Here is a 26,411-nt window from a genome sequence, read left to right on the forward strand (position 1 = left end):
AACATCCTAACAAAGGTAGTTTGCTCTAAACACTCAATAGTATCAAAGTTTCAAGTCAACAATTCTAAGAATTAAGCTTTTCACTATTACAGAGAAACTCTGCCCTTTTTAGTAAACAGATGGCCATAGAATCAACTTCATTGTGTCAAGAAACAAAGTAAGAGATTTACTTCAGATTGCATAGTAACTGATATGAGAATATTCACTAACCTTTCTTATCCGTGAAAAGAGGCTAATGGTTAATCAGGGCTTTATGCTCTCAAGATCATGTGGATCCATAGTTTGTCATTTCTTGTAAAATGAACAGAATAAAAATCAAAGCTTTGGAGATTCTGGTTTTAACTTGAAATTTAATCACAGCTGAGTGATCCAAAGATATTGGAGCCTATACATTTATTTTTACAGATTTGAAAATTTTTAATACTGATTTGTTAACATTCCCTACGTTATTTACCTTAAACTTTTCTCAGAGCTGTTGAAAATCTCAAGTTTGTTGTTTTTAAATTTTGTTCCTATTGGGGTAGAGGTTTTTAATTTTATAGGAATTTATTGACAATTTCCTGTTTCTTCCATTGCTTTTATGAGAAGGTCCTTCTCCATCAATAAATATTTACCCATTTTTTCTACTTTGTATGGCTTAAGAAAAATGCTTAACTCTTTTCAATCAGCTCTTGTACAAAATTATGAAAAATATAATTTATATTTTCCTCTCTGATTTGTAAAGCCAAATTTCTTATACGTTCCCTTTTGGTCTATTTATTTCTACTCATGTGTGTTTCTGTGTGTATGTACTAGTCTGTTTTAATTATCATTGTTTTAAAGTATGTTTTAATATCTGATAATGTGCCTCATCACAAAAAAAAATCAAAACTTTTGGGGACTCTGGTTTTAACTTGAAATTTAATCAAGACAGTCTCTCAAAACATTTTCAGATAGTCCTATTTATTGTACAGATAAATAGTTATTATCAGTTTCTTCCTCACTTTCTGAAAAAAAAAATTCCTATGGGATTTTTCTGGGAAATAGACTATATTTATATATTAATTTAGTGTGAATTAATGTTAATTCTGTCTTCCAGGTTTAGAACATGGTACATTTCTCCATTCCTATCTGTATGTTTGTGTGTATGTGTGTAAAGTTTTATATTTGCACAATAAATCTCACACTTAATTTTAGGGTTATGTCAAAAAAGAAATCAACAAGCCCAAAATGGAGTCATTTATGTGAGGCCATGTCACTAAACTGGGGCTTAATACCTAACCCAATTGCAGTTCAACCTCCCCTAGAAAATGCAGTCTTAACCAGTCAGTCAGGAATATTCTGGTTAGCACCAATGAAGTAATGTGTCATATGGGCCCTCTCCATTCCCCAAAGGAAGAGGAAGTAATCTAAGAGCCTCTTTTCTTTTGCTAACTGTCCTGCTCTTTTTTTTTCTATAAAGCCCTTCCATTTTGTATAGCTCCTCAGAGTATCTCTCTACTTACAGATGGAATGCTGCCCAAGGCAGGAGTCCCTTAATAAAGACAATTAAGTCTTCACATTTATTTGGTTGAATTTTCTTTAACAGATATTCTTATAGTTTTTTGTTGCTAATTATAATGATTTTTCCATTCTATCTTCTATTAATTTTACTGGTATGGTTTTAAGGGTATAATCACTGTATGTTTAATTTATATCTATTTTTCTTTATGTGACATAGTTCTATATAATACATTTTTCAATATTAAACTATCCTTGCATTCTTAAGATAAATCATATTTCGCTATGTTTAATAGTGAGTAACCTACTGACCTTAAGCACTGAGTTAACCCCAGGAACTTGTATATTTAATTTGCAAAAATTGAAATCTTAGGAAGTAGAAAATAGTACATATATTTTATGAACTTATTCTAAGATAAACAGGTATATAGTTCCATTAACATTCTGAATTATAACTGACATAGCTAATATACTCTCCCCTCTTTTTTATTTCTTTGTTCTTCCAAACTTTGTGTAGTCTGACCATGCATTCATGGAGAGGCATTAGCGAAACATCAGTCTAATCTTTTCTTCTAAGCAACACAATTTTAAGAGTAGGAATGAAAACGTATGTTTATAATTCAAAGACAGCAGAAGCTTGCTCTCTTTTATATTGATTAACATGCATTCTTTCATTTAATTCCCAAAAAAATCTCATTGGCAGTACAAGTAAAACATCTTGTAAGGCAGGAAAGGAAGAAGTGTAGATAATTTCCAAGGATCCCAGGCACAGATTCTGCATTCTCCCCATAATAAGCTGTGGCCTTGTTGGTACTAAATGGGCTCAGGAACCAGGAACTATCAGTGTTTATTAATATTTCCTCAAGTAGAAATACAAAGATTTTGAATGCACCTACTTCTGGGATGGTAACATAAGTTCAAAGAATAAAAGGACAGTGTATTAGCAATTGGCTGTTTTATCAATTCTGGCAAGATCCTACCTAGGGAGAGAGGAACACTGGTATCTGGGCCTTTCTTAGGGAGTCAAAGGCCAGTAACATGCCACACATCCTCTTCCTGTCGGCAGTCAGCTGGTTTCAACAGGCATAGGTATGCCTAACTAAATCGAGAGTTTATAGCACACATGTATGTGTGTGGTGGTAGTGACAGTGGGGGGTAAATTGTAAATTACCTGAAGAGCCAAGGCAGTTATTATTATTATTCTCTTGTCACAATTCAAGAAACAGAGTCTGAGAAAGCTTTGGGAACGCCCCCCAAATCATTTACTATGAGGTAGAAGTGAGACCTGGATACAGCACTATCAGATTTCCATCTGGACTGCTACATCACATCACATAGGGGAAGGCTGGTCAGCCAATTGAAGTCCCATTTTATTCCCCTTGTCTCTAGTCATCTCTCAGCTGGGTGTGGCTATGTGACAAATCTGCCCAGAGAGGCTTAAATCTGCCACAGGGTTCTTGAAAATGTGTTTGTTTTCTCAATGGTGACACTCCTCTGTGTCCCTTCCTTTCTTCTCTATGTAATGGTGAGAACTGAAATAGCCATTATGGGACCATTAGGGAATGGCCAAGAGAACTGCCCTAACCTTAGTCTTGACAGAGTTGAACTGCTGAATTAGCAGTACATCTACAAAACTCTGGATATTTCTTTCAGAAAAATAAATTTAAGTCACTGTAATGAGGTTTCCAGCTACTATCTAATTGATAAACCCACTTAATGCCTTTTCTGGTGGAAATTAGTTTGCCTGATTAATATTACAGTCTTAATTTTCTTGTGTTTCAATTGCCTAAAACTCCTTTATCTATCCATCCCTTATTTTCAGTACTTCTGGGCAAATTTAATCTAGGTATGACCCAGGTAAGCAGCATATAGTTGGGTTTTGTTTTTAACTCCATCTGAGCGTTAGCTTAACCCCAATTACAAATCTAAAAAATACTAAGGCTATTTCAATACTACATAATTAACATCTGTAAGTCACACTGAATACAAAACAATATGAGAATATTTCATAAAAAATCAAGAACACAGTTCTTCATGGGACATTAGTTACCTATTAATTTTTTGCCTGATCCAAATCCTTCATAAACCCATATATGACCCTGACAGGCCAAGGGTGTCGACTTCATCTGGAAGTTGATAATATCAAGGCGAATGATGTGATCTAAAGGGGCTAATAACTTCCAGTGGCAACTGTGGCACAGATAAAAGAAAGTCAGGAATGATTTCCAAATGAAACATAATGTTATTTACTTTGATAAAAGAAAGTCAGGAATGACTTCCAAATGGCACATACTGTTATTTACTTTGTTCAGAATTTTATGTATCATTGTTACTGACTCAATCTTTGTGCATGGGTGAAAGAAAGATTTTTACTTCAAACTGTAACAATTAAAAAATATTTCTAATATCTAATTTATCAAAAGCGTTAATTAAGTTCACCCATCATGGCAAATGGTTGGTCAATCACATGTACTCCTCTAAATTCTAATTGGCAATCTGTGAGTTAAGGATCTACTTTTGCCTGAATTTGCCCCAAACTCCCCTAAATCACATAAATTTACTTAGGATTGATATTATACCAATCTTCACTCCTCACATCACACTTCAAATTTATTCTCTTGTTTAATTCAAGGAAAGTTCTCTATTTTGGCAATTTAAGAATCATTTATTGAGTACCTAATATGTTCTAGAAGATTTTATGTACATTATTTCAATCTCCAAAACTCTTTGACAGAGATGTGACTTTCCACTTCACCTAATAAAGGATCCCTTCTTTTGAGAAAGTGCACAATTTATCAACAGGGATAATCTTACATTCAGTTTTTGTATAGGGATAATCTTATGTTCAGTTTTTATATGCTGAAGGCCTTAGAGCAGGGATTACCTCAAAGGCTATTCTTCAAGGAGAGGAGGTGGAAAATAATGATTAAGCAAGTGTTGCAGTTTGTCAAGTGGTCATTCCCTCAACATAATAAGCATCCCCCTTCCTCACCTCATAGTGGTTCTGTGAGAGTATCTTGGGATCTGTATGATTCCTCCTGGTTCAGTCAGAATAACATCCTCATAAGTGGCCACATGTTCTTGGTTTGAACTTTGGAGAAGTTTGGGAGTTTTACTGCCCTTTGGACCTAAATATTTTTAAAAAGGCAATGAAAATAAAATTAATTTTTGAGAGGCTTATTATATGCCATTTCAGATCAGTCACTTTTTCTCTCAGTTTTAGAAAAAAGTTAACAGGAAGTGGTTAGCCTCAGTGAAAAGTCTCCACCAGAGAGCAGCACTTTTCTTGAAATTATCCTTGGGGTAGACTTAAGTCAATGAAAGATAATGTGGAAAAACTATAAATAATGCTAGCTCTCTGCACAGTTCCAACTAAAAGCAACATTATTTTTCTTTAATGTTTATTTACTTATTTACTGAGAGAGAGAGAGAGAGAGAGAAAGAGAGAGAGAGAGAGCAAGTGAGCATGAGCGGGGGAGGGGCAGAGAGACAGCAGACACAGGATCTGAAGCAGGCTCCAGGCTCTAAGCTGTCAGCACACTGTCCAACGCAGGGCTCAAGCTCATGAACTGTGAGATCATGCCCTGAGCTGAAGTCGGATGCTCAACCTACTGAGCCACCCAGGCACCCCAAAAGCAACATTCTTAATAAAGTTTTTTAGGAAAACTCTTTCACATGATATGTACACTCTTCTTTATTCCTTATTGAACTTTTCCCTCAAATCTACCTCTGCAATACTTTTTGGTGCCAATGAGAAAAGGTGCAATACTTTTTGGTGCCAATAGCTTTCAGTCACCTTGTTCTAAAATGCAATCTAATAACTCTGAATTGCATAGCATTTACATTTATATTGCTAGCATTTCATGTTTGTGTAGTTTACCTTAGAAACTCATTCTGACCTTTTATTATATTACTATAAAGAAAACTGATACAGAGATAATAAATTATCCAACCAACTAAGAGTTGGTAATCAACTCTAAGTAGATAATCAACCAACTAAGAGTTAGAACCCTAACCTTCTGATCCACAGAAAAGGCCCTCTGTGGCATAAAATCACATCACAGTAAAAAATGTCGTCTTGAAATGAACGTATCTTAGCCACATCCAGAAATCATAATTCTGGATGATTTACAAGTCAATGAAGTTATCCTCTGAGCAGTTTCTCTTTTGAATCTGCACCAATCTCAGATGATTTAAAGAGACTTTTCTTTCAAACGCAAACTCCCCACAGAAACACCATCTCTTATGAAACAATATATGCTTTGAAATATTCCTAAAAAGAAAAACACTGATTTTTAACTTTTTAAGTTTATAAAATGACCAAGCCTACCTTGGACTCTAAAGACAATATAACTTATGCCCAAAGCACCTTGCACAAGGGAACGAAATGTCACCCTCACCAGTGGTCCAGAGCTCATGAAAATCATTGGATAAAGCCCTCTTCCACATAATTCACCTAGTTAAAAAAAAATCAAATCTAGTAAAACACAAGAAATAAAATTTTTAGCAGTTTCTCTATCTTAAGACAAATAGAGGATTTATTCATGAAATATTTGACATGTAACATTGTGTAAATTTAGAGTGTACAACATGCTGATTTGATACATTTATATATTGTAATATGTCTGCCATTATAGTGATAGTCTCTATTACCTCTCATAATTACCATTTCTTTTTTGTAGTGAAAATAATTAAGATCTAGTCCCTCAGCAAGTTTGATGATTATACTACAAATATTGACTATATTCACTATACTATGCATTGGATCCCCAGGACTTATCTACTAGTTATCAATGAATTAGGAATTTATTCCACTCAACAAAATGAGCAAACAGGGCTCCAGAACTCAAGTGACTCACCCAGAGTCAGACTGGTATGGTGGGGAGTCAGGATCTAAACCCAGGACCATCAATCCAGTATCCAACATAGTCTGCTAGGTCATACTGCTCCCTTAAAGGACAGTAGGGAGTAAATTACTTCATCTTTAAAATGACACTGATATGCCATCTTTCTTCTAGCAAAGTAATCTGCTTATAAAAATACCTCACTACCAGAGATCCATGATGGAAAACTTTCTACCTGAAAATGTATTCTTTCTCTATAATCTTCTTTTGATGGCTTTAGTTTGAGAACCTGAGTCTAAGATGTAAGGGAAAATTATAATTCCAGAACAATTCAGAGGGCTGATTAAGGAAGGTGTGGGGACATGTGGGTGGCTCAGCTGGTGAAGCATCCAACTTCAGCTCAGGTCATGATCTCATGGTTCGTGAGTTCGAGCCTGGCATTGGGCTCTTTGCAGTCAGCACATGGAGCCTGCTTCAGAGCCTGTTTTCTCTCTCTCTCTGCCCCTGCCCCCTCTTGCTCTCTGTGTCTCTGTCTCTCTCTGTAACAAAAAAATAAACATTTTAAAACGGTGTGAAAAGAACCTGGGTTTCTCAGGATCGAACTCATCTATATTAAGAATAGGTCAGTATCATTCTATCACGCTTGTTTAAAAGTCAGACAGACATTTTCTGGGTACACTACAGACAACTGTATGGTACCAACATCCCAGACTCTTCTCTTTCTTTCCTTTTCATTTTCCCCTAGCTTGTCTACTTAATACATATTTTATTTTATTATAATGCGTCTACTCCCCATTAGAATATAAGTTTGATAAGGGCAGCGATTTTTGTTTTGTTTTGCTTTTTGTCCATATTTCTCACTACTGAACCTCACTACCAAGAAAAGTCGGTCTCTGGTCCTTGCTAGACTCTCTTCACAAGTATTTGTGGAGCAAGAGAGGGAAGAGATTATATCCGAGAAGAAGCAAAGAACAGAAAACATTAGATGGCATAACAGGTTAGGGTAAACGATGTTGAAATACTATTTGAAGAATGATCAAATACTTATTTGTAGCAAGTAGAGATCAATGCACCTCTGGAATGAGTGAGTTGCTGGCTCCCACAGGGAAAAAGATAGCATTTTACAGTACAGAAGAATACTATCTGGCTTGAATAAGGGGTAATACCTGCTAGCTATCACCCAAAGAGACAGAACTACTCTACAAATTTCAAACTGACAATTTCATATCAAAGAACTGCTAGGTAGGAAAATTATAGGGTTTCCTCAGTTAATCCACAACAAAGACAAGCATGGTTTTCAATAGGTTATAAAGATAAAGGTAAGTTTTCCCAGAAAATGTTTCTTTTTAGATAAGAATCCAGTGTATAAGAGATTGCTACAAGTTGGAGACAAAATAACTTTTTCTTAAAGAAAAAGATATAGTATCACTTTATCATATGAGAAAAATACCCATTTCAGGAGGATTAAAGAAGTTTGTAATTAATTTTTTTTTCTGAACTCAGAATGAACAATTAATGTTCAAAAATAAAAGCTCTGAGGGGTGCCTGGATGGATTAGTTGGTTAAGTGTCTGACACTTAGCTCAGGTCTTGATCTCAGGGTCATGAGTGCAAGCACCACAATGGGCTCCACACTAGGCATGGAGATACTTTAAAAAAAAATAGGGGCACCTGGGTGGCTCAGTCAGTTAAGCATCCCACTCTTGATTTCTGCTCAAGTCATGATCTCACGGTTCGTGAATTGGAGCCCCATGTCCGGCTCAGTGCGGAGTGTGGAGACTGCTTGGGATTCTCTATCTCCCTCATTCTCTGCCCCTCCCCCGCGTGTGCACACACTCTCCCTCTCTCCCAAAATAAATAAATAAACATTCAAAAATAAATAAATAAATAAATAAATAAATAAATAAATAAATAAATAAATAACAGCTATGTGGTAAATCAAAGATCAAAGGTATATACAGATGGATTTAAACAAATAAACTTTAAAAGTTTTTTATGTTTATTTATTTTGAGAGAGAGAGGGAGAGAGAGAGAAGGGGAGGGTCAGAGACAGAGGGAGACACAGAATCCAAAGCAGGCTCCAGGCTCTAAGGTGTCAGCACAGAGCCTGATGCAGGGCTCAAAGTCATGAGCTATGAGATCATGACCTGAGCCAAAGTCGGACATTCAACTGAGACACCCAAGCGCCCACATACACAAATTTTTAAATGTTTCCATCAACATAGAATAAAAATTAAAGACAAATGGCAATCTTAGGAATAAGTACTTGCAACTTACGACAAAAGGAAAAATGTCTCTATGTATAATAGTGTTCATAAACCAATAAAAAGAATAATCCTCAAAAATAGATGGTAATAAGTAAAAAACGCAAATAACTAACCAACATATGAAAATAAAACTCCATTAATGATAAGAAAATGGTAAAAATGCCTACTAAATTATCACATGAGTTATACATATGCATGGTGACAGATACTCCCATGTATTGCTAAAGGCAGTGAACACTGATTTAGCCTTTCTGAAGAGCAATTTAGCAGTATACACTTGTGCTGAGTCTTGAGGCATGACACTAATTTAGGATGATACAGAAGGGGACAAAATAGCAAGATCTTTGTTTTCCTGGAGATTTTATTTTAGCCAGGTAAATAAAGAAGATGATTTCAGAGATCACGGCTACAAATGAAATAATCGGCATAAGAGAACTATGGAAAATGACTATGGAAGGGAGTGAATGGTGCTACTCTAGATGAGAAGTCCTCTTTGAGGAGGTGACATATCATCCATTCCTTCACTCATTCATTCCCTGCCTTCTATCTCACATACTATTCGAGGCACTGGAGATTCTTCAAGTGAGACAAAAGTTTTCGTCTTCAGAAAGCCCTCATTCAATAGAGAAAATACAAACCACAAACATGAAAAATAAATCATAGTTAGAAGACAGTAAATGCTAAAGAAGAGTTGAGGAGGGTACTAAGAGGTACTGGGGTAGGAGGTGATGCAATTGACAGCAATTAAGGGAGGACTCATTAAGAAGGTGACATTCTAGTCAAGACTTGAGGGGAGACACAGGATGAGGAGTTCTCTAAACTGCTAGGAGAAGTAGCTGATCAAGGGCCCTGGGGCGAGAATGGGCATACTTCATCATGTAAGTTGGGGAGCAGGAGGTAAGGCTATGGTAGGGATTTTGGATTTCATCCTAGCTACAAGGAGACCTTGAGCCTTTTTTTTTTAAGCTTATTTTTTTTAAGTTTATTTATTTATTTTGAGCAAGAGAGACAAAGACAGAGAGGGAGAGAGAGAATATCCCAAGCAGGCTCCACACTGACAGTGCAGAGCCTGATGCAGGGCTCAAACTCACAAACCATGAGATCATGACCTGAGCCAAAATCAAAAGTCAGAGGATTAACCTACCGAGCCACCCAGGCACCCCAACCTTGAGCTGTTTTAATCAAGGCAGATGGGGAAGGCAATCTGATCACAGGAGAGAAATGTACAAAGTGGATAGGCCAGTTAATAGCTTTTTCCACAGTCTAAATGAGATAGTATTTATAAAGATTCCTTAATAAATGTTTGTGCCCTCTACATCAATGATTTAATCTAGGAGTCTATCTCAAGAACACAGTCTCACCCTCAGAGCAGTTTTCTTGGCCTCCCCATACTCCTGCATCCAGTGCAGGCATGTGTGAGTACCATACCTACTCACAACAGCATACACTTATTTTCTTCCCAGTCTTCCCCATCAACCAAATTACTTCCAGCACCTTCCCATCTCCCTCTTGACTAAGAGCCAAAGAGCCTACCACACCTACACAAACAAGAGGTAACAACTTTGTTCTGTTGAGCAAAACAGGTTTGCCTATACATGAAATGCAATGACAGCTGGTGTGTTATTAGCAAATATTTTTAATTCTGCCAGATTAGGGGCATCTGGGTGGCTCAGTTGGTTGGGAGTCCAAATCTTGATTCTGGGTCAGGTCATGATCTTACAGTTTGTGGGATCGAGCCCCATGTCGGGCTCTGTGCTGAGCACGGAGCCTGCTTAAGGTGTGTTCTCGTTCTCTCTCTCTCTCTCTCTCTCTCTCTCTCTCTCTCTCTCTCTCTCTCTCTCCTTCTGCTCCTCCTCCCCCTCATGTTCTCTCAAAATAAATAAATCAACATTAAAAATAAGGAAAGGGCTTTAATATATTTTGCTTTATTTTGACATCTAACACCTACCCCATCTGATTTTTAACCATCTTAACTCTTCCTCTATCATATACATTTCTGGAATTCTTGCATGGTTCTGGTATATTTGAAGAAGTTGAGCTCTTATTTTTTTTCTTGTTGAATGCACACACAGCCACATACTCACACTCAACCCCTAGTACACCTGTTTTGTAAAGTCAAGTTTTGACTTTATAACAATATGAATAATATTAAGTGTGCCTGAAAAAAAAGGCATGCCTATTACAAATATCATCAACATTTTGGTGGTATTGTTACCCAAGCCAAGCTCTCTTGATTGTAAGCTGCCTATATAGAAAAGGCTCCAGCACAAAGTTTAAATGCTAGTAAGGATTACCTGACACCCTTCTCTTACTGTGGCTTTCTTCATAAATAGTCATAACTGAATCTGGACATATTGGAGACCCAGGGAGTGACAGATATTCAACCGTCATTTTTGCCATACTGCTAGGTGAAATTCTGAGCACCCAGGAACATTCCAGTTTTCCTCTATAATCCAGTGGATATCTTGGAGTTGAAAAAAAGCCTCTGGGCTCTTCTAGCTCCACTTCAGAATAACAACCTACAATTCAGAGCACACAGACACCAGGGACCAGCATAAACAAAGCAAAGTGAGGTTTTATCACAAACAGAAAATGTAGGCTTGCAAGAAGAAAATTAAAACTTTATTACTCTGTTACATGTCCTTGGATAAAAATTATCATCCCATTTAATGTGTTCTATTTTCTTGAAATGAGATTGTAGGAGTAGAATTCAAATCATTACTATTCAAAATTTCTTTTCACTGAATCTTTTAAATGCCTTAGAAGATGCACAATGGATAGGCACTCTCTACTTCTACCAAGTTTTCATTTCTTTTTTTCTTTGAGATGCAACTGAAGGTCTGTTCCTAAAGCTTCACTAATTTCACTGAGCATTAATCTCTTCTTTTTTACATTTTTAAATGTTTATTTGAGACAGAGACAGATAGAGAATGTGAGCAGGGGAGGGGCAGAGAGAGAGGGAGACACTGAATCCGAAGCAGGCTCCAAACTCAGAACCCAACGCGGGACTCAAACTCATTGACTGTGAGATCATGACCTGAGATGAAGTTGGCCACTTAACCAACTGAGCCATCCAGGTATCCCCTCACTAGGCATTAATCTTGCTAGGACAAATGATTACATTCATAGAATTTGTGACTGAGATAAAAAAAAAAAAAAAGGAGGATTAGCTGACTACATTTGAATGTCTCTCACTTCTTCAATTTGCTCTGAAGTCAAAGGGCACCTTTGGATCTCCAGGGATACACTTGGCTCCCTGATGCTGCAATCGGCTGCTGCTTCTTCAGGGTACACCCTTGACTTTTCCTTTTTCCCCTTTGTCTATTCCCTTGACAAAAATCCTCTGAGCAACTACAAACTGAAATACTCTGTATTCAAATAAACACATTTTAATGTATGAATATTAATTAGTACATGCATTATTATATATGCTTTTCCCTAGAGAAATTAACCTAATGAGGTGATATACATAAATATACTTTTATGAATAGCAGAAATGAAGAATGACAGAAATTCAAGAAGGGAAATGAAATGCTACAAGAATTCAAGATTCTATTCAATTGCCTAGTCCTCTGTTATTTCTTTGCAAATTCTCCTTTTCATTTATATGGCTACTATGATATAATTTAGATATTTATAGATCTACTCTGATTTAAGAGTAACCTAACTGATTTCCTGGTCTCTAATCTTTTCCCCATCATGCCCTCAAATCCAAGACAGTGTATGAAACAAAAGAATTAAGTTCTTTCCTTTCTCAAAGCAACTAAAATTTTACAGCTTGCACTGTCTTTCAGAGTCTGGCCCCAACATGTCTTTCAATCATTTTTCTTGTCCCCATGAATCCTCTATGACAAATATGCCTGGAAAAGGAATCAAATCATATAATGTCATGAATTCCCAATCAGTCACTTCTTTTTATAAATGGGCTAACAATTCCCTTGTGTAAAAAGCAAGTGGTGGGAGTGGGTGATGTTAAAGATAGGACAGTCCAAACATTTGTCTCATAGAATACTCACAGAATTAAAACAAAACAATAACTTGCCATATGTAAAACTTCCAATAACATGCATATGTATTTCTGAATATCTACAAATGGGAACCATCTTTGCTACATTTTAACATATTGGTTTTTTTAAGATTTTAATTTTAAGTAATCTCTACATCCATTGTGGGGCTCAAGCTCATAGCACTGAGATCAAGAGTTGTGTGCTCTACCAACTAAGCCGGCCAAGCGCCCCAACAATGTTCACTTTCTAATAGCCTATGTGGAACAGTTCAACAAATACATTGGTTGGTCACTATGGCCACCACTTGTTAACTGTTAAAATTCGTCATGCCATCTCTATTCTAAGTGCTTGACATGTGTTCACTTAGGCACTGATTAACACTGTTCATTTAACTCAAACCATCGAAATCATTAGGTTTTAGGATCTTGGACCTAAGTCTGCTCTCCATCTCAACCCCAATTCCAGATTGACTTTTAATCTACATAGGACTCTGATCCTCGTCTTGTCAGACTGTACCACCCACAGCTGGTTACTCCGCCTTACTCCTAGAAGATTTTAGCAGTCATTTTCTCCACTGCTATTCCTGCCATAAATCTTGCTGAGTTCACTAGCCATACTGATGATGAGTCGAGCACTGAAGCTTCTCAATTTTTCAACTTCTTCCAATGATCTTGTTTTCCACCCAACCTCAGCTATACACCCCAGTGGTCAGCCCCTAAAGACCCAGTCCCCAGCAATAATTCCAAGCCTTCTCTAATCTCGATTTCAAGCACTGCCTTCTCCATCCACAACATTCTATCTTCTCAGCAACTTCCAGCACTCCTTCCATCTTTTGAGACTTGCAATTCATCTACCCAACCACCTTTTCTTTGTCCCTATTTCATCTCTCACCCTCATTCACTCTTTTCCTAGTATAAATTCCAACAATATATCATTTTAATCCCTTCCTCCTACATGCGTTCAATTCCCTTATACACTTGCATACCCACTTATACACTTGGGAAAATCCGCTCTGAATTGAGTCTACTCTCTACCTGTTCTGCACCTATGTGCTAACCCTCTGTGTCTCTGGAAGAAAACATACAATTGAGCTAACTGGCCAGTTTCCCCTAAATTCATGATTGTTAATCTCAGAAGCTTTTATCTTTCCTAGCAATCCTACTACATTCTCCTAGTCCATGTACTTTGTCACTTTTTTAGAGAACTATTTTCATACTTCCCCTTTTTTCCCCTGAAAACCCCTCAAACCATCTTCCATAACCCTGTTTTGTCTTCTAGGAACATAGAAGCAATTAGAAAGCTGCCAGAAGCTCCTGTCCTGCCACATGTACCCACACACCAGCATGAGTATTCTGCCTTCCATTCAGCAGCTATGGGTGAACTACACTTTACTCCTGAGGCCAACCTCCCCTGCTGAGCACCAGATCTCATCTCCTTTCTCCTCCTGAAGGTCATCACTCCAGCTATCCCTCCCTCTCTTGTATCCTTTTCAGTCTTCCCCACCTCTTCCTAATTCTCTACTGGGTTTGACTCCATGTTGGGTGGATGGAGGCAGAGATGGGTGAGAAAGAAGAGACTGTGACCACCTGGAAACCAAGGATGATGGTATCATAGAACTTTCATCTCCCTACAACTCTATTACAAACTCCTAATTCTCCAGCTGCAGTTTGATTTTAACTAAAAATATAAATCCCATTAGCAAACAGACACTGACAACTGTGGGAAAATTAAGAGTGACTGACACTGATGCTGGCTGTGGTTATCTCATATCCAGAGTCTTCACCTAGCAAGATACCTGAAAATCTAAGGACCTTTGTTTTTGTAGAAATAAATGATCAGAGGTCAGAATACTTCTTTGCATGTCTCCAAAATTCAAGCACTCGTTCACAGCCACAAGATCTTTTTTTTAACCTGCAACAGCTGTTATCTGTGGGGTAGAGAAGAAACCCAGACGGTCATAGTAACAACACGCCTCTCATTCAGCTTAAACTACCATCCAGAATGAAAACACAGGGCTTATCCTGTTCCAAAGAAAATTAGCAAACCCAGACATGCAATATTTTTTGCGAAATTCTTACTAGCTGCATAATAGGCTAAGATAAACATCTATTACCTGGTCCAGACTCATTGTCTATTGAAGGTGTGGGTGGTGGCAACTGTTGTCTTGTTAAGGTTTTTCTTTCATTATTTATCCGAAGTGAAGCAGGACCTGTACCTGGAGAGAACATGTTAAAAAGAAACAAATATGAAAGCCTGGAAACAAAATATACCTATGGTAAAATAGCTTCTGTCAAAAGAGAAATGCAAACCTAGGATTAAAGCTGCCTCAGGAAAAGTCACTTTTACTATCACTCTGCCCAAGGAGAATGTATTCACACAGAATTTTAATGTGCATTTTACATGTTTTAGAAACTAAAATAAATGAAATACTACTTTTTGGTTTTTTTTCTTTCATCTCACTGATTTCTACCACACTCATCCTTCTCACAAACCCACTCTAAAGAAAGAGGAAATATTTCCATAATATCTGAAAAATATTTACCTTTGATTTTGGATTGGATCCAGTCCAAGAAGACACTCACCCTGGCAAATACATCTGGTTTCCTTGTTTGGGCACAGCCAGCGCCCCAGCTGACAATACCATACAGGACAAAGGGACCTTTTTCATGTCGACATACTAATGGCCCACCAGAGTCTCCCTGAAACACCAAGAAAATGTGTTCTAGAAAACTGCTTTAATCAGAGTTCCTGCATTCAATTTGGGAACCAGAATAGCCAATAATTTATTGCTAACACATTTCTTTAATTTAAAAATATTAATACTTTGTCAATTTGTATACCTTAGAGTACTTAAACTCAAAATCACAAATGAGAGAGGAGATATTACAACTGATACCACAGAAATACAAAGAATTATAAGACTACTATGAATAGCTATACACCAAGAAATTGGATAACCTGGAACAAGTAGATTAATTCCTACAAACATACAAACTACGAAGACCAAATCATGAGGAATTAGAAAAATCAGAATAGACCAATATGAGCAAGGAGATTGAATCACTAATCAAAAACATTCCAACAGAAGTAAAGCTCAGGACCAGATGACTTCAGTGGTGAATCTACTAAACATTTAAAGAAGAATTAACTTCAAGAGTGCCTGGGTGGCTCAGTTGGTTAAGTGTCCGACTTGGTATTTGGCTCAGGTCATGATCCCATGGTTTCATGAGGTCTGGCCTCGTGTCAAGCTCTGTACTGCAGCGCAGAGCCTCCTTGGGATTCTCTCTTACTCTCTGCCCCTCCCATACTCGCACTGTCTCTGTCTCTCTCAAAATAAATAAACTTTTAAAAAAGAAGAACAATTAACTTCAATCCTCAAACTCTTCCCAAAAACTGAAGAGGAGGAAACACTCCAAAACTCATTTCATGCGGTTAGAATTACCCTGATACCAATCCCAGATAAGGACATTACAAGAGAAGAAAACTAAAGGTCAATATCCCTGATGAACCTAAAAGCAAAAATCCTCAATAAAATACTAGCAAACTGAATTCCACAGCATATTAAAAGACTCATACACCATGATCAAATGGGATTTATTCCAGTGATGCAAGGATAGTTCAACATACACAAATCAATGACTATGATACACCACATTGAATGAAAGTTTTAAAATCATATTACTATCCCAATAGTATAGACAATGTATTTGACAAAATGCAACATCATTTCATGCTAAAAACCCTCAACGAATTAGGTATAGATAGAGCATATCTCAACATAATAAAGGTCATATATAACAAAGCCATAGCTAACCTCACACTTGATAATGAGAGGTTGGAAGCTTTTCCTGTAAGATCAGAAACAAAACAAGCGTGCCTACTCTCACCATTCCTATTCTATATAGTTTTGGAAGTCCTAGGTGGGGCATACAGGCAAGAAAAATAAATAAAAGGAAGGAAGGAGTAAATCAGGAAGGAAGAAGTAACATGGTCTTTATTTGCAGATGATATGGCCTAAGGAAATCCTAAAGACTCCATCAAAAAACTGTTAGAACTAAAAACATACAAACAAAGCTGTTAGCACTAAGCAATAAATATAGTGAAGTTCAGGATACAAAGCAAACATACAGAAATTGTTGTGTCACTACACAGTAATAACATATGAAAAAGAAATAAACAGGGGATTAACGAAGACAATTGTTATGAGCATAGGGTGTTGTAAATGTTGAATCACTAAATTCTACACTTCAAACCAATACCCCATTGTATGTTAAAAGTAACTAGAATTTAAATTAAAACTTGAAAAAAAAGAAATAAAACAGTAAAGGAAACAATCCTACATACAAAAGCATCACAAAATAAAATACTTAGGAATAAATGTAACCAAAAAGGTCAAAGATCTCTACACTGAAGACTGTAAGACTTTGATGAAAGAAACTGATAAAGACACAAATGGAAAACATATTCCCATGTTCATGATTAGAAAAATTAATATTGTGTCCATACTAAACAAAGCCATCTATAGATTCAATACAGTCCATTTCAAAATTTCAATGACATTTTTCACAGAAATAGAAAAAATAATCCTAAAATTCATATGGTCCACCAAAGACCCTAAATAGCCAAAGCAATCCTAAGAAAGAACAAAGCTGTAGGCATCACACTTCCTGATTTCAAAAATAAGTTACAAATCTATAGTAGTCAGCATACTATAGTACTGGCATAAAAACAGACACATAGACAAATGGGGTAGACTCATGAGCCCAGAAAAACCCTCACATATCCAGTCAACTAATATATTCCAAAGGAGCAAAGAATACTCCCTGAGGAAAGGATAATCTCTTCAACAAATGATGTTGGGAAAACTGGACAGCCATAAGCAGAAAAATAAGCCTATTGTACACCACTCACAAAAAATTAACTTGAAATGGACTAAAGACTGAAACATAAAGCTACAAATCATAGAACCTGTAGAAGAAAACATAGGGTAAAATGTCCTTGATATTGGTCTTGGCAACAATTTTTAATTTTTTTTGGGGGGGGGATATGAAACCAAAAGCACAAGCAGCAAAAGCAAGAATCAATTAAGTGGACCTACATAAAACTAAAATGCTTCTAAACATCAGAAGAAACAATCAACAAAAATGAAAAGGCAACCTATGAGATGGCAAAAAATACTTGCAAACCATGTATCTGATAAAGGGTTAACATCTAAAATATATAAAGAACTCATACAAATTGATAACAAAAACCATGCCAACTAAAAAAAAATGGGCAGAGGATCTGAACAGGCATTTTTCCAAAGAAGACATACAGAGGAGCAATAGGTACATGAAAATATGCCCAGCATCACTGATCATCAGGGAAATGCAAATCAAAACTACAACGAGATATCACCTCACACTTATTAGAATAGCTATCACCAAAAAGATAAGGCAAAAAATGTTGGCCAGGATGTGGAGAAAGAGAACCCTTTTGCACTGTTGGTAGGAATGCAAATTGGTATATTACTATGGAAAATAATGTAAACATTACTCAAAAAGTTAAAAATTAACTACCATATGATCCGCTTCTGGGTATATATCCAAAGGAAAGAAAAACAGGTTATCAAAGAGGTATCTGCACTCCCACATTTATTGCAGTTTTATTCACTAGCCAAGATATGAAAACAACCTATTTTTCTATCAAAGGATGAATGGATAAAAAATATATAATATATATATATATAATATATATTATATATATATATATTTTATGGAATATTATTCATCCATGAGAACAAAAGAAATCCTTCCATTTGTGACAACATGTATGGTCTTTGAGGACATTATGCTAAGTGAAAAGTCAAACAGCAAAAGACAAATACTGTAGGATATCACTTACATGTGGAATCTATAAAAGCTAAACTCAAAGAAACCAAGAGTAGAATGGTTACCAAGGGTAGGGGAGTAAGGAAAATGGGGAGATCTTGGTCAAAGGGTACAAACTTCCAGTGATAAGATGAACAATTCCAAGGATCTAATGTACAACATGGTGACTATGGTTAACAATACTATATATTTCAAAGTTGCTAAGAAAGTCGATCTTAAGTGTTCTCACAAGAAAGAAATAGTAATTATATGAAGTAATGGAGGTTTTGACTAACTCTACTGCGGTAAGCATTTCACAATACACAAATGCTCCAAATCATCACGTTACACATCTGAACTTATACAATGCTATATGTCATTTATAGCTCAAAAAAGCTGTAAAAAAAAAGCCTTAAAACAGATTTTCATCTTAAGAAAGTCTAATTTTCAATCAGCCCCTCTTTTTTAAAAAAATTATTTATTTTGAGGGAGAGAGAGAGAGAGAATGCACAAATAGGGGAGGGGGAGAGAGCGAGCACTGTCAGTGAAGAGCCTGATGAGGTTCTCAAACTCACGAGCAGAGGTCGGCCACTTAATTGACTGAGACACCCAGGCGCCCCTCTTTTTTTTTTTTTGACACAAATGTACTTAGAATCAAACTAAATCCTTTGTCTCCTCATAAAATAAACTGAGTTGATGATATATTTGATATAGCAGTTTATTTTCTATGAAGAATCTCACAGAAGAAATCCTAAAGTGGGAATAGGGAGATAGATTCCCTAGCCTATAATGTAGAGCAATGAACATTTTCTCTGGGCCTAATTTTTTTCCTTATGAAACAAGGTTATATATACTGACGACCCCTTCGAGTTTGAAATGGTCTCATGTGTCAAGTCAGGTTTTTTCCTCAAATAACTTATTCATGCAGTACCAATACATACCAAATACACAATTTTTCAGGCAATTACAAACATTCCAGAGCCTGTCTAATTTATCTTTTATTTCCCATACCTATCACAGGGCCTAGCATACAGTAAATATTCAATCAGCAAATGGTATCTCTATTTATTTGAAAAAAAAATATGCAGTGCCTATTGTGAACTAAGCATTCAGAGCAAGAGAGAGTATCAACAAATTAGATGGTGATAACAGCTGTAAAGAAAATATTTAGAATAGTAGAGAATAAAGGCAGGTATTTGTGCATGCTTACATGCACGTGTATGTGCATGTAGTTTCAATAACATCTGAGTGGATATATGAAAGATGAGAAGAAGCTGGGTTTTCAAAAACCAGGAAGAATAGCATTTTATGCAGAAATGATATCTGGGCTAAGGCCCCAAGTTAGGCAAGTTGTGTGGTCAGAAAGTAATCAGTGTGGCTGAAATATGTCAGCAAGAGAAGTATGAAATAGATTGGAAAATCAGCAGGAACAGGACATACACCACTCTGTGAGGACAGAGATGACTTTGCAGGTCAAAGAATTTGAAATTTTAAAGACTATCTAAGATGTGTTGTGAGCGGGGAAGCACAGGATTCTACACTGCATCGCCAAAACTCCTTGTCTCTGCAGTCCAACATTCTAGCTCACCTTCCTGGATGAGAAATCACATTAGTAGGTCCATTACCTCTGAACACACACAGGAGGGTAAAAATCAACTACCTGATAGAAATGCTTGAGTCCATATGATCAACGTTTCTGCAATCATCTTGCTAGTAATTTAGTGTTCTTAACTAGTCTCACTTATTAGCCAGAATCTCAACTCCTGTATTTTCCTCCCCTTGTATTGGCAGCAAATTCAGTCATGATGCAAAGTGACAGTTTGATGTAGCTGAAATACATGCCCACCGAGGCCACAATATTTGGGTCACCTCTGACATGGACCTAATACCCTCCCTAGTTCTCCTTTGCTCTCTTGATACAGAAAAAGGTGTTCCCTTAATGTCAGATACTGTCAAACATGACAGAGACAAAGAAACCATTTGTGATTTCCTTGATTCGAAGCACAGAGGAAAACCATCCCTCAAAAGGGGAAGAATAAATGCATTCATTCAGAGTACTTTTCTATTTGATTTTTATAACATGGCATTTCTGTCCTCTGGCAGACATTGTGAGTGCCCTTCCCATATTTCTCAAGTTTTCCAGTCGCCATCTCGGCCCTGTGCCTGAGGGCTCTTCCTCTCCTCCACTGCATCCATGAGACAGTTCAGCAGTGTGCAAAGTCCTGAGGAATTAACAGACTCCTCCCCCAGCAGCCCTGGAGCTATGACTCTGAGCAAGTCCGGCTCCCTCACCCCTCGGATGGGACCACACGTGCTGTATTTTGCATTGCTGCAGGATCAAGCTCAGTCCCCTTACTGTGGGAGCCGACTTAATAGCACATCTTCCATTTCCTGCCTTCCCTTCCCTATACTGCCCTCCAGACTTTCTGACCAGGGATAGCTGCACTTCCTAAACAGACCATTGTACCTGAATCCTTGTCTCAGGGTCTGCTTCTGGGGAATGCGAATTAAAACACTCAAAAAAAATTTTTTTAGAAAACAGAATCTAAGTAGTACTTGCCACCACAAAAGTGTTTAACTACCATCAGTTTATACTCAGTGTTAGGAGGGAACTTTCTTCCTTTTCACCTCACATTTTCACATGGAAAGACTTCCATCTAGATTAACACCCAGTTTTCTCCCATTGGTTCATGTTTCTTGATTAAGGGGAAAGACTATCAAAAAGCAGCACAGACTAGAGACATATCCTCTCTTCCCTCTGTACTCTAGACCAGTATGAAATGACAGACCCGGAGAAGTAGATCTTCCCTGCAGACCCCCAACTTTCCCATCAGTGGGTTGCCTCAAATCCAGACTGAATACTGAAGGTGGGCTACAGACCATTAGAAATCCTTTTTGGTTGTATATCTAAAGTCACATTCCTCAAGTCGCTTCTTGGATATTAAAGCTGGTGTTTTACAGTCCATTTGTCCACATTCTGTCTTCCTCTTAGCTGATTTGAACTTGCCAATAGCATGCTTGTGCAACTGACATGTTAATATAGATCTGCACTGCTTTTGCCTCTAAATATCACTGAAATTAAACTATTGTTTTGTGATTTGTTTTCCACTACGTATGAATAACACTTTTTCAAAGTTTCTCATTTTCTTCACGATTATTTTATTTTAATCTGAAAATTAAGAGTACATAGGAGATATTAATATTAATTCAAAACAGTAAAAAAACAGGGCACCTGGGTGGCTCAGTTGGTTAAGCATCCAACTTTGGCTCAGATCATCATCTCAGGATTCAGGAGTTTGAGCTCCACATCAGGCTCTGCGCTGACAGCACTCGAAGCCCGCTTGATCTCCTGTCCCCCTCCTTCTGCCTCTCCCCTGTGCATGCTCTCCCTCTCTCCCTCTCCAAAATAAATAAAAACATTGAAGAAAAAAAAGGTTTAAAAAAATAAAATAAATTAAAAAACTAAAAACCTTAACTCATAAGTAGGATACACTGATTTAGAACCCTTCTCTGCTTGTTCCTCTTTTCCCACAGCCTTACATCTCTCTGAGCACATCTTCCTTCTTGCGGGCCAGTTAGCAGTGCTGCTGTCCCCTGTGTTTTCATGGGCTCCTCGGTCCCCACCTGCTTTCTGGCCCTCTCTCCATCTCAGCAAGTGTGGAGTCAGGAACTCCCTCTTCCCATTGTCCTACTGGCGTTCCTGGAAGGGTGTGGTGTGATGCTATCAGGCACAGGCTGTAATGGTTACCTGTGGTTCTGAGCATGTCTCCTAAGGAGAGTCTCCATCAGATGACCCTGGATCTTCCTTTGCAAAATCAGAGTCGTCTCACCTGACAGAAATCCTTCCCTCCAGAGGTTGCAAAGCCAGCACAGATCATCCTCTCTGTGATCCCTCCTGGGTGAGAGCGGTAAGCATGTTCACAGACCTCTCTTTCTAACACAAGCACCTGAATCTGCTGCAAGCGCCTTGCAAGGCCGCGACCTGCTTAAGAAACAGATTCAGAAATACAGCTTCTTAATGAAGTAAACAACACATTATGTTAAAAAGACATATTTAATTTCAGACTTCCTTTGCAGTAATGTAATTGCAATCACTCAGTTTGGCCTGAGCTGATGTTAATAAAAAAATGTGTCTCACATAGGATGTCTTCATTTCCCAAATGTGCCATTTTGGTAAAGGAATACATTATCAAAAGAACAAAACCAGAAACATTTTTTTCTAGTTTATTTTTGATTTAAAGGTTAGTGTTTCAAACACTGTTACACAAAAATTCAGAAAGAAAAATTCAGCAAGATATGAATTGGTGTTGTATAGGATGTATATGATTATATGTTTTAAATGGTATATTTACAGATAAAAATATATTATAAATGTGAGAACATATTTATATGACTTCCTAATATAAACCAAAATCATATCCCCTTTTCCTCTATTGTCACTGAGACTAATCTCAACTCCAATTTGAAAGGACTAAAAATGGTGGTGCTTGCGTGATTCAGTCGGTTAAGCATCCGACTTCGGCTCAGGTCATGATATCACAGTTCGTGGGTTTGAGTCCTGCATCGGGCTCTGTGCTGACAGCTCAGAGCCTGGAGCCTGCTTTGGATTCTGTCTCTCTCTCTCTCTCTCTTTCTCTGCTCCTCCCCTGCTCATGCTCTGTGTCTGTCTCTCTCTCAAAAATAAACATTAAAAAATTTTTATAAAGGACTAAAATGAAGGCTATAAGGCTAACAATGAACACTACAATACTTCTCATAACTGACCCTCAGGCAGGACTGTATTAACATGTATTCTGCATGACTTATTCTATCACTTTGGATTCATGGCTAATTTTAAAAAAGCTTAGTATTAGCAAGTACCTTATATTTGTACAGTACCTTAATATTACTCCAACCCAATAATACAACATTGTGAGGTGGGTTGTTCACATATATGATCACATTGACCTCACACATGGAAAAAAAAACACAAGAGTTTTGAAAATCTGATCTCACGGCACATGTGGGGCAAAATTAGCACTTAAGCCTAGGTTGGACTCTAAAGCTCGTGCTTTTTAATGTATCAATCTAATGTATAAATTTAATGATTTTTGAAATCCTCTTTTTAGGGACCATTCCTGCCACTGGTCTTTACCATTTCTTAAAATTAAGAACTCATTTTCGCTCAGATTGAAAGAATGAATTTGCCTTTCATAAGACTGTAAGTAAGCGCCTTTCACTTGTCTGGTGGTCACGGAGGTGGTGACGGTTGAAGGCGTCAGAGAATCGGCACATTTATTCAAGGTCTTGGAAGCCAGTCAGTCAAAAAAAAATTTACTCAGCATTTACTCTATGCTAGGTGCATTGGTAGCCCTGGAGGAGAGTGCAGAATTAGGCACCTGCCGCCACGAGGCTTCCACTCTAACGGATGAGATGTGGAGAATGATTACATACACTAACGTCAAAGTACAATCGTGTGTGATGAAATGATAAAACTGGGTGGTGCAAATGTGACGGAAGGGCAGTCCTGAGGCAGCAAAGTGATCGGAGGAGGGTGTGCCGTTCTGAGCTGCGAGCAGAACGATGAGGAGGCAGCTGGGAGAAGACTGAAGCAAGAGTGTTCCAAGCTTCAGAAAGCAGGACAGGTCTTGTGTTGAAGAGGAGGAAAGAAGGCCACAATGCCTGAAGCGACACAGGGAGGAAAGGAAGTTGGAGAGGTAAGTGGAGGCCAAATCACAGAGTTTTCCAAGTCAGGCTAGCAGTTCAGACTTTATTCTAAATGTAAAAAAAAAAAAAAGAAAAAAGAAAAAAGAAAAAGCACCAAAGAGTATCAGCTGAACCACGCTGATTTTAATTTTTTTGCTTTTTTTTTCAATATATGAAATTTATTGTCAAATTGGTTTCCATACAACACCCAGTGCTCATCCCAAAAGGTGCCCTCCTCAATACCCATCGCCCACCCTCCCCTCCCTCCCACCCCCCATCAACCCTCAGTTTGTTCTCAGTTTTGAAGAGTCTCTTATGCTTTGGCTCTCTCCCACTCTAACCTCTTTTTTTTTTTTTTTTTCCTTCCCCTCCTCCATGGGTTTCTGTTAAATTTCTCAGGATCCACATAAGAGTGAAAACATATGGTATGTCTTTCTCTGTATGGCTTATTTCACTTAGCATCACACTCTCCAGTTCCATCCACGTTGCTACAAAGGGCCATATTTCATTCTTTCTCATTGCCATGTAGTACTCCATTGTGTATATAAACCACAATTTCTTTATCCATTCATCAGTTGATGGACATTTAGGCTCTTTCCATCATTTGGCTATTGTTGAAAGTGCTGCTATAAACATTGGGGTACAAGTGCCCCTATGCATCAGTACTCCTGTATCCCTTGGGTAAATTCTTAGCAGTGCTATTGCTGGGTCATAGGGTAGGTCTATTTTTAATTTTCTGAGGAACCTCCACACTGCTTTCCAGAGTGGCTGCACCAATTTGCATTCCCACCAACAGTGCAAGAGGAGAACCACACTGATTTTAAATCCTAGCTTTGATAAGTACTAGTTATGGGATCTTAGCAAGTGACTTAAATCTCTTGAGCTATAATATCCTCATTTACAACACGGGGAGGATAAAACCTCCTCATCTAGTGGTTGGGCAGGTTTGAGGAACATGCAGAGTGGCTGCAGGTGGCACAGTAAAGCTATGCTCGCAGACAAGCAGATCCCAAATAAATGACACACAAACACAAGGAAAATGTACAAGGAAACCATCTTCTACAGTGGAAAGAGGCAAAACGCAAACATCAACACATTCAGATCTGCCAGTATTTTGCTGTGGCTTTAAGAACTCTACAATCTAGACCAGCAGTCAGCAAACCACAGCCAGCAGACCAGTTCTGTGCCAGCCCCCTCTCCAGACCTCTTCGTAATGATGTGTACACTTTGAAATTGCTTCTAAAAAGCCCCAGAGTAATATTTCGTGACACATGAGTATTATATGAAATTTAAATTTCAGGGGCGCCTGGGTGGCTCAGTCGGTTGAGCATCTGACTTCAGCTCAGGTCATGATCTTGCGGTTTGTGGGTTCAAGCCCCGCGTCAGGCTCTGTGCTGACAGCTCAGAGCCTGGAGCCTGCTTCAGATTCTGGGTCTCCCTCTCTCTCTGCCTCTCCCTGCTCACACTCTGTCTCTTTCAAAAATAAATAACCATTAAAAATTTTTTACTTAAATTTCATAAATAAACTTCTACTGGAACACGACCACATCCATTCTGTTAGATGTGTATGTCTATGGCTGCTTTGCACTACAATGGCAGAGTTGGATAACTGGGACATGGAACATATGGCTTGCAAAGATGAAGAAACATATTATTTGGCTCTTTACAGATCTAACGTCCCTATAATAAGTCACCCTGAAGGAAAACTATAAAACAGTTCATTCTCTAATCACCTATGACTAAATAAAACATGGGTTCCATCTTTCAGAGAGAAGAAAGGCTAAAGCAGGTATTGCTTGACATCATTTCCATGCCAAGTTTTTTAAATTAGCAACTGGCAATAATTTTTATGCAAAAGTAAAATGTTCACCTTCACTAATGCTTCCCCATCCAGTCACAGCACAGATCTCAGAGGAAAAGAGTGGCTCCGTGCTTTCTGGGAGACACGCCGGCCTCACGATGGAGTTGAACGCCAGAGGAGAGCTTAGTTGTATTAGGGCGATGTCAGAGTCAAAGCTCCGGCTATCAAAGTCTTCATGCACCACAACGTGCTTGGCCCTTCTCACCTGTATCAGTGGTGAGCAAGCGAATTACAAGATAAAGTCAATGAGTCAAACTACTTCTTTGCATAATAGTCCAAAATAAACCTTCAATCTCTGTATTGCCATGCATCAGCAATGAAGGTGGCTCTGTACTGAATTGAAAAGGGCAATCTGTGTTTTAATTTGCAGGAGGCCATGAACTTTCTGAGGACAGTCCTGGAGAAAGCAGGCTATGTGGA

At 37.9% G+C, this 26,411-nt stretch overlaps 1 protein-coding gene across 1 annotated transcript in view; it reads right to left on the reverse strand.

Annotated features, from left to right (window-relative positions):
* Nucleotides 1–3,521: 3,521 nt before the first annotated feature.
* OVCH1 (ovochymase 1) overlaps nt 3,522–26,411 on the reverse strand; it is a 57,236-nt gene continuing 34,346 nt past the window's right edge. Inside the window, exons 18-25 of the mRNA XM_045466467.1 lie at nt 26,001–26,196; nt 22,276–22,427; nt 15,139–15,295; nt 14,710–14,811; nt 10,884–11,108; nt 5,810–5,935; nt 4,472–4,607; nt 3,522–3,669 (exon numbers count right to left, since the gene is read on the reverse strand). Coding sequence (XP_045322423.1) covers nt 3,522–3,669; nt 4,472–4,607; nt 5,810–5,935; nt 10,884–11,108; nt 14,710–14,811; nt 15,139–15,295; nt 22,276–22,427; nt 26,001–26,196 — 1,242 coding nt within the window. The remainder of the gene's footprint in view (nt 3,670–4,471; nt 4,608–5,809; nt 5,936–10,883; nt 11,109–14,709; nt 14,812–15,138; nt 15,296–22,275; nt 22,428–26,000; nt 26,197–26,411) is intronic.

Source organism: Leopardus geoffroyi, chromosome B4 (genome assembly GCF_018350155.1).
Source record: "Leopardus geoffroyi isolate Oge1 chromosome B4, O.geoffroyi_Oge1_pat1.0, whole genome shotgun sequence".
Classification (NCBI taxonomy): Eukaryota; Metazoa; Chordata; class Mammalia; order Carnivora; family Felidae; genus Leopardus; species Leopardus geoffroyi.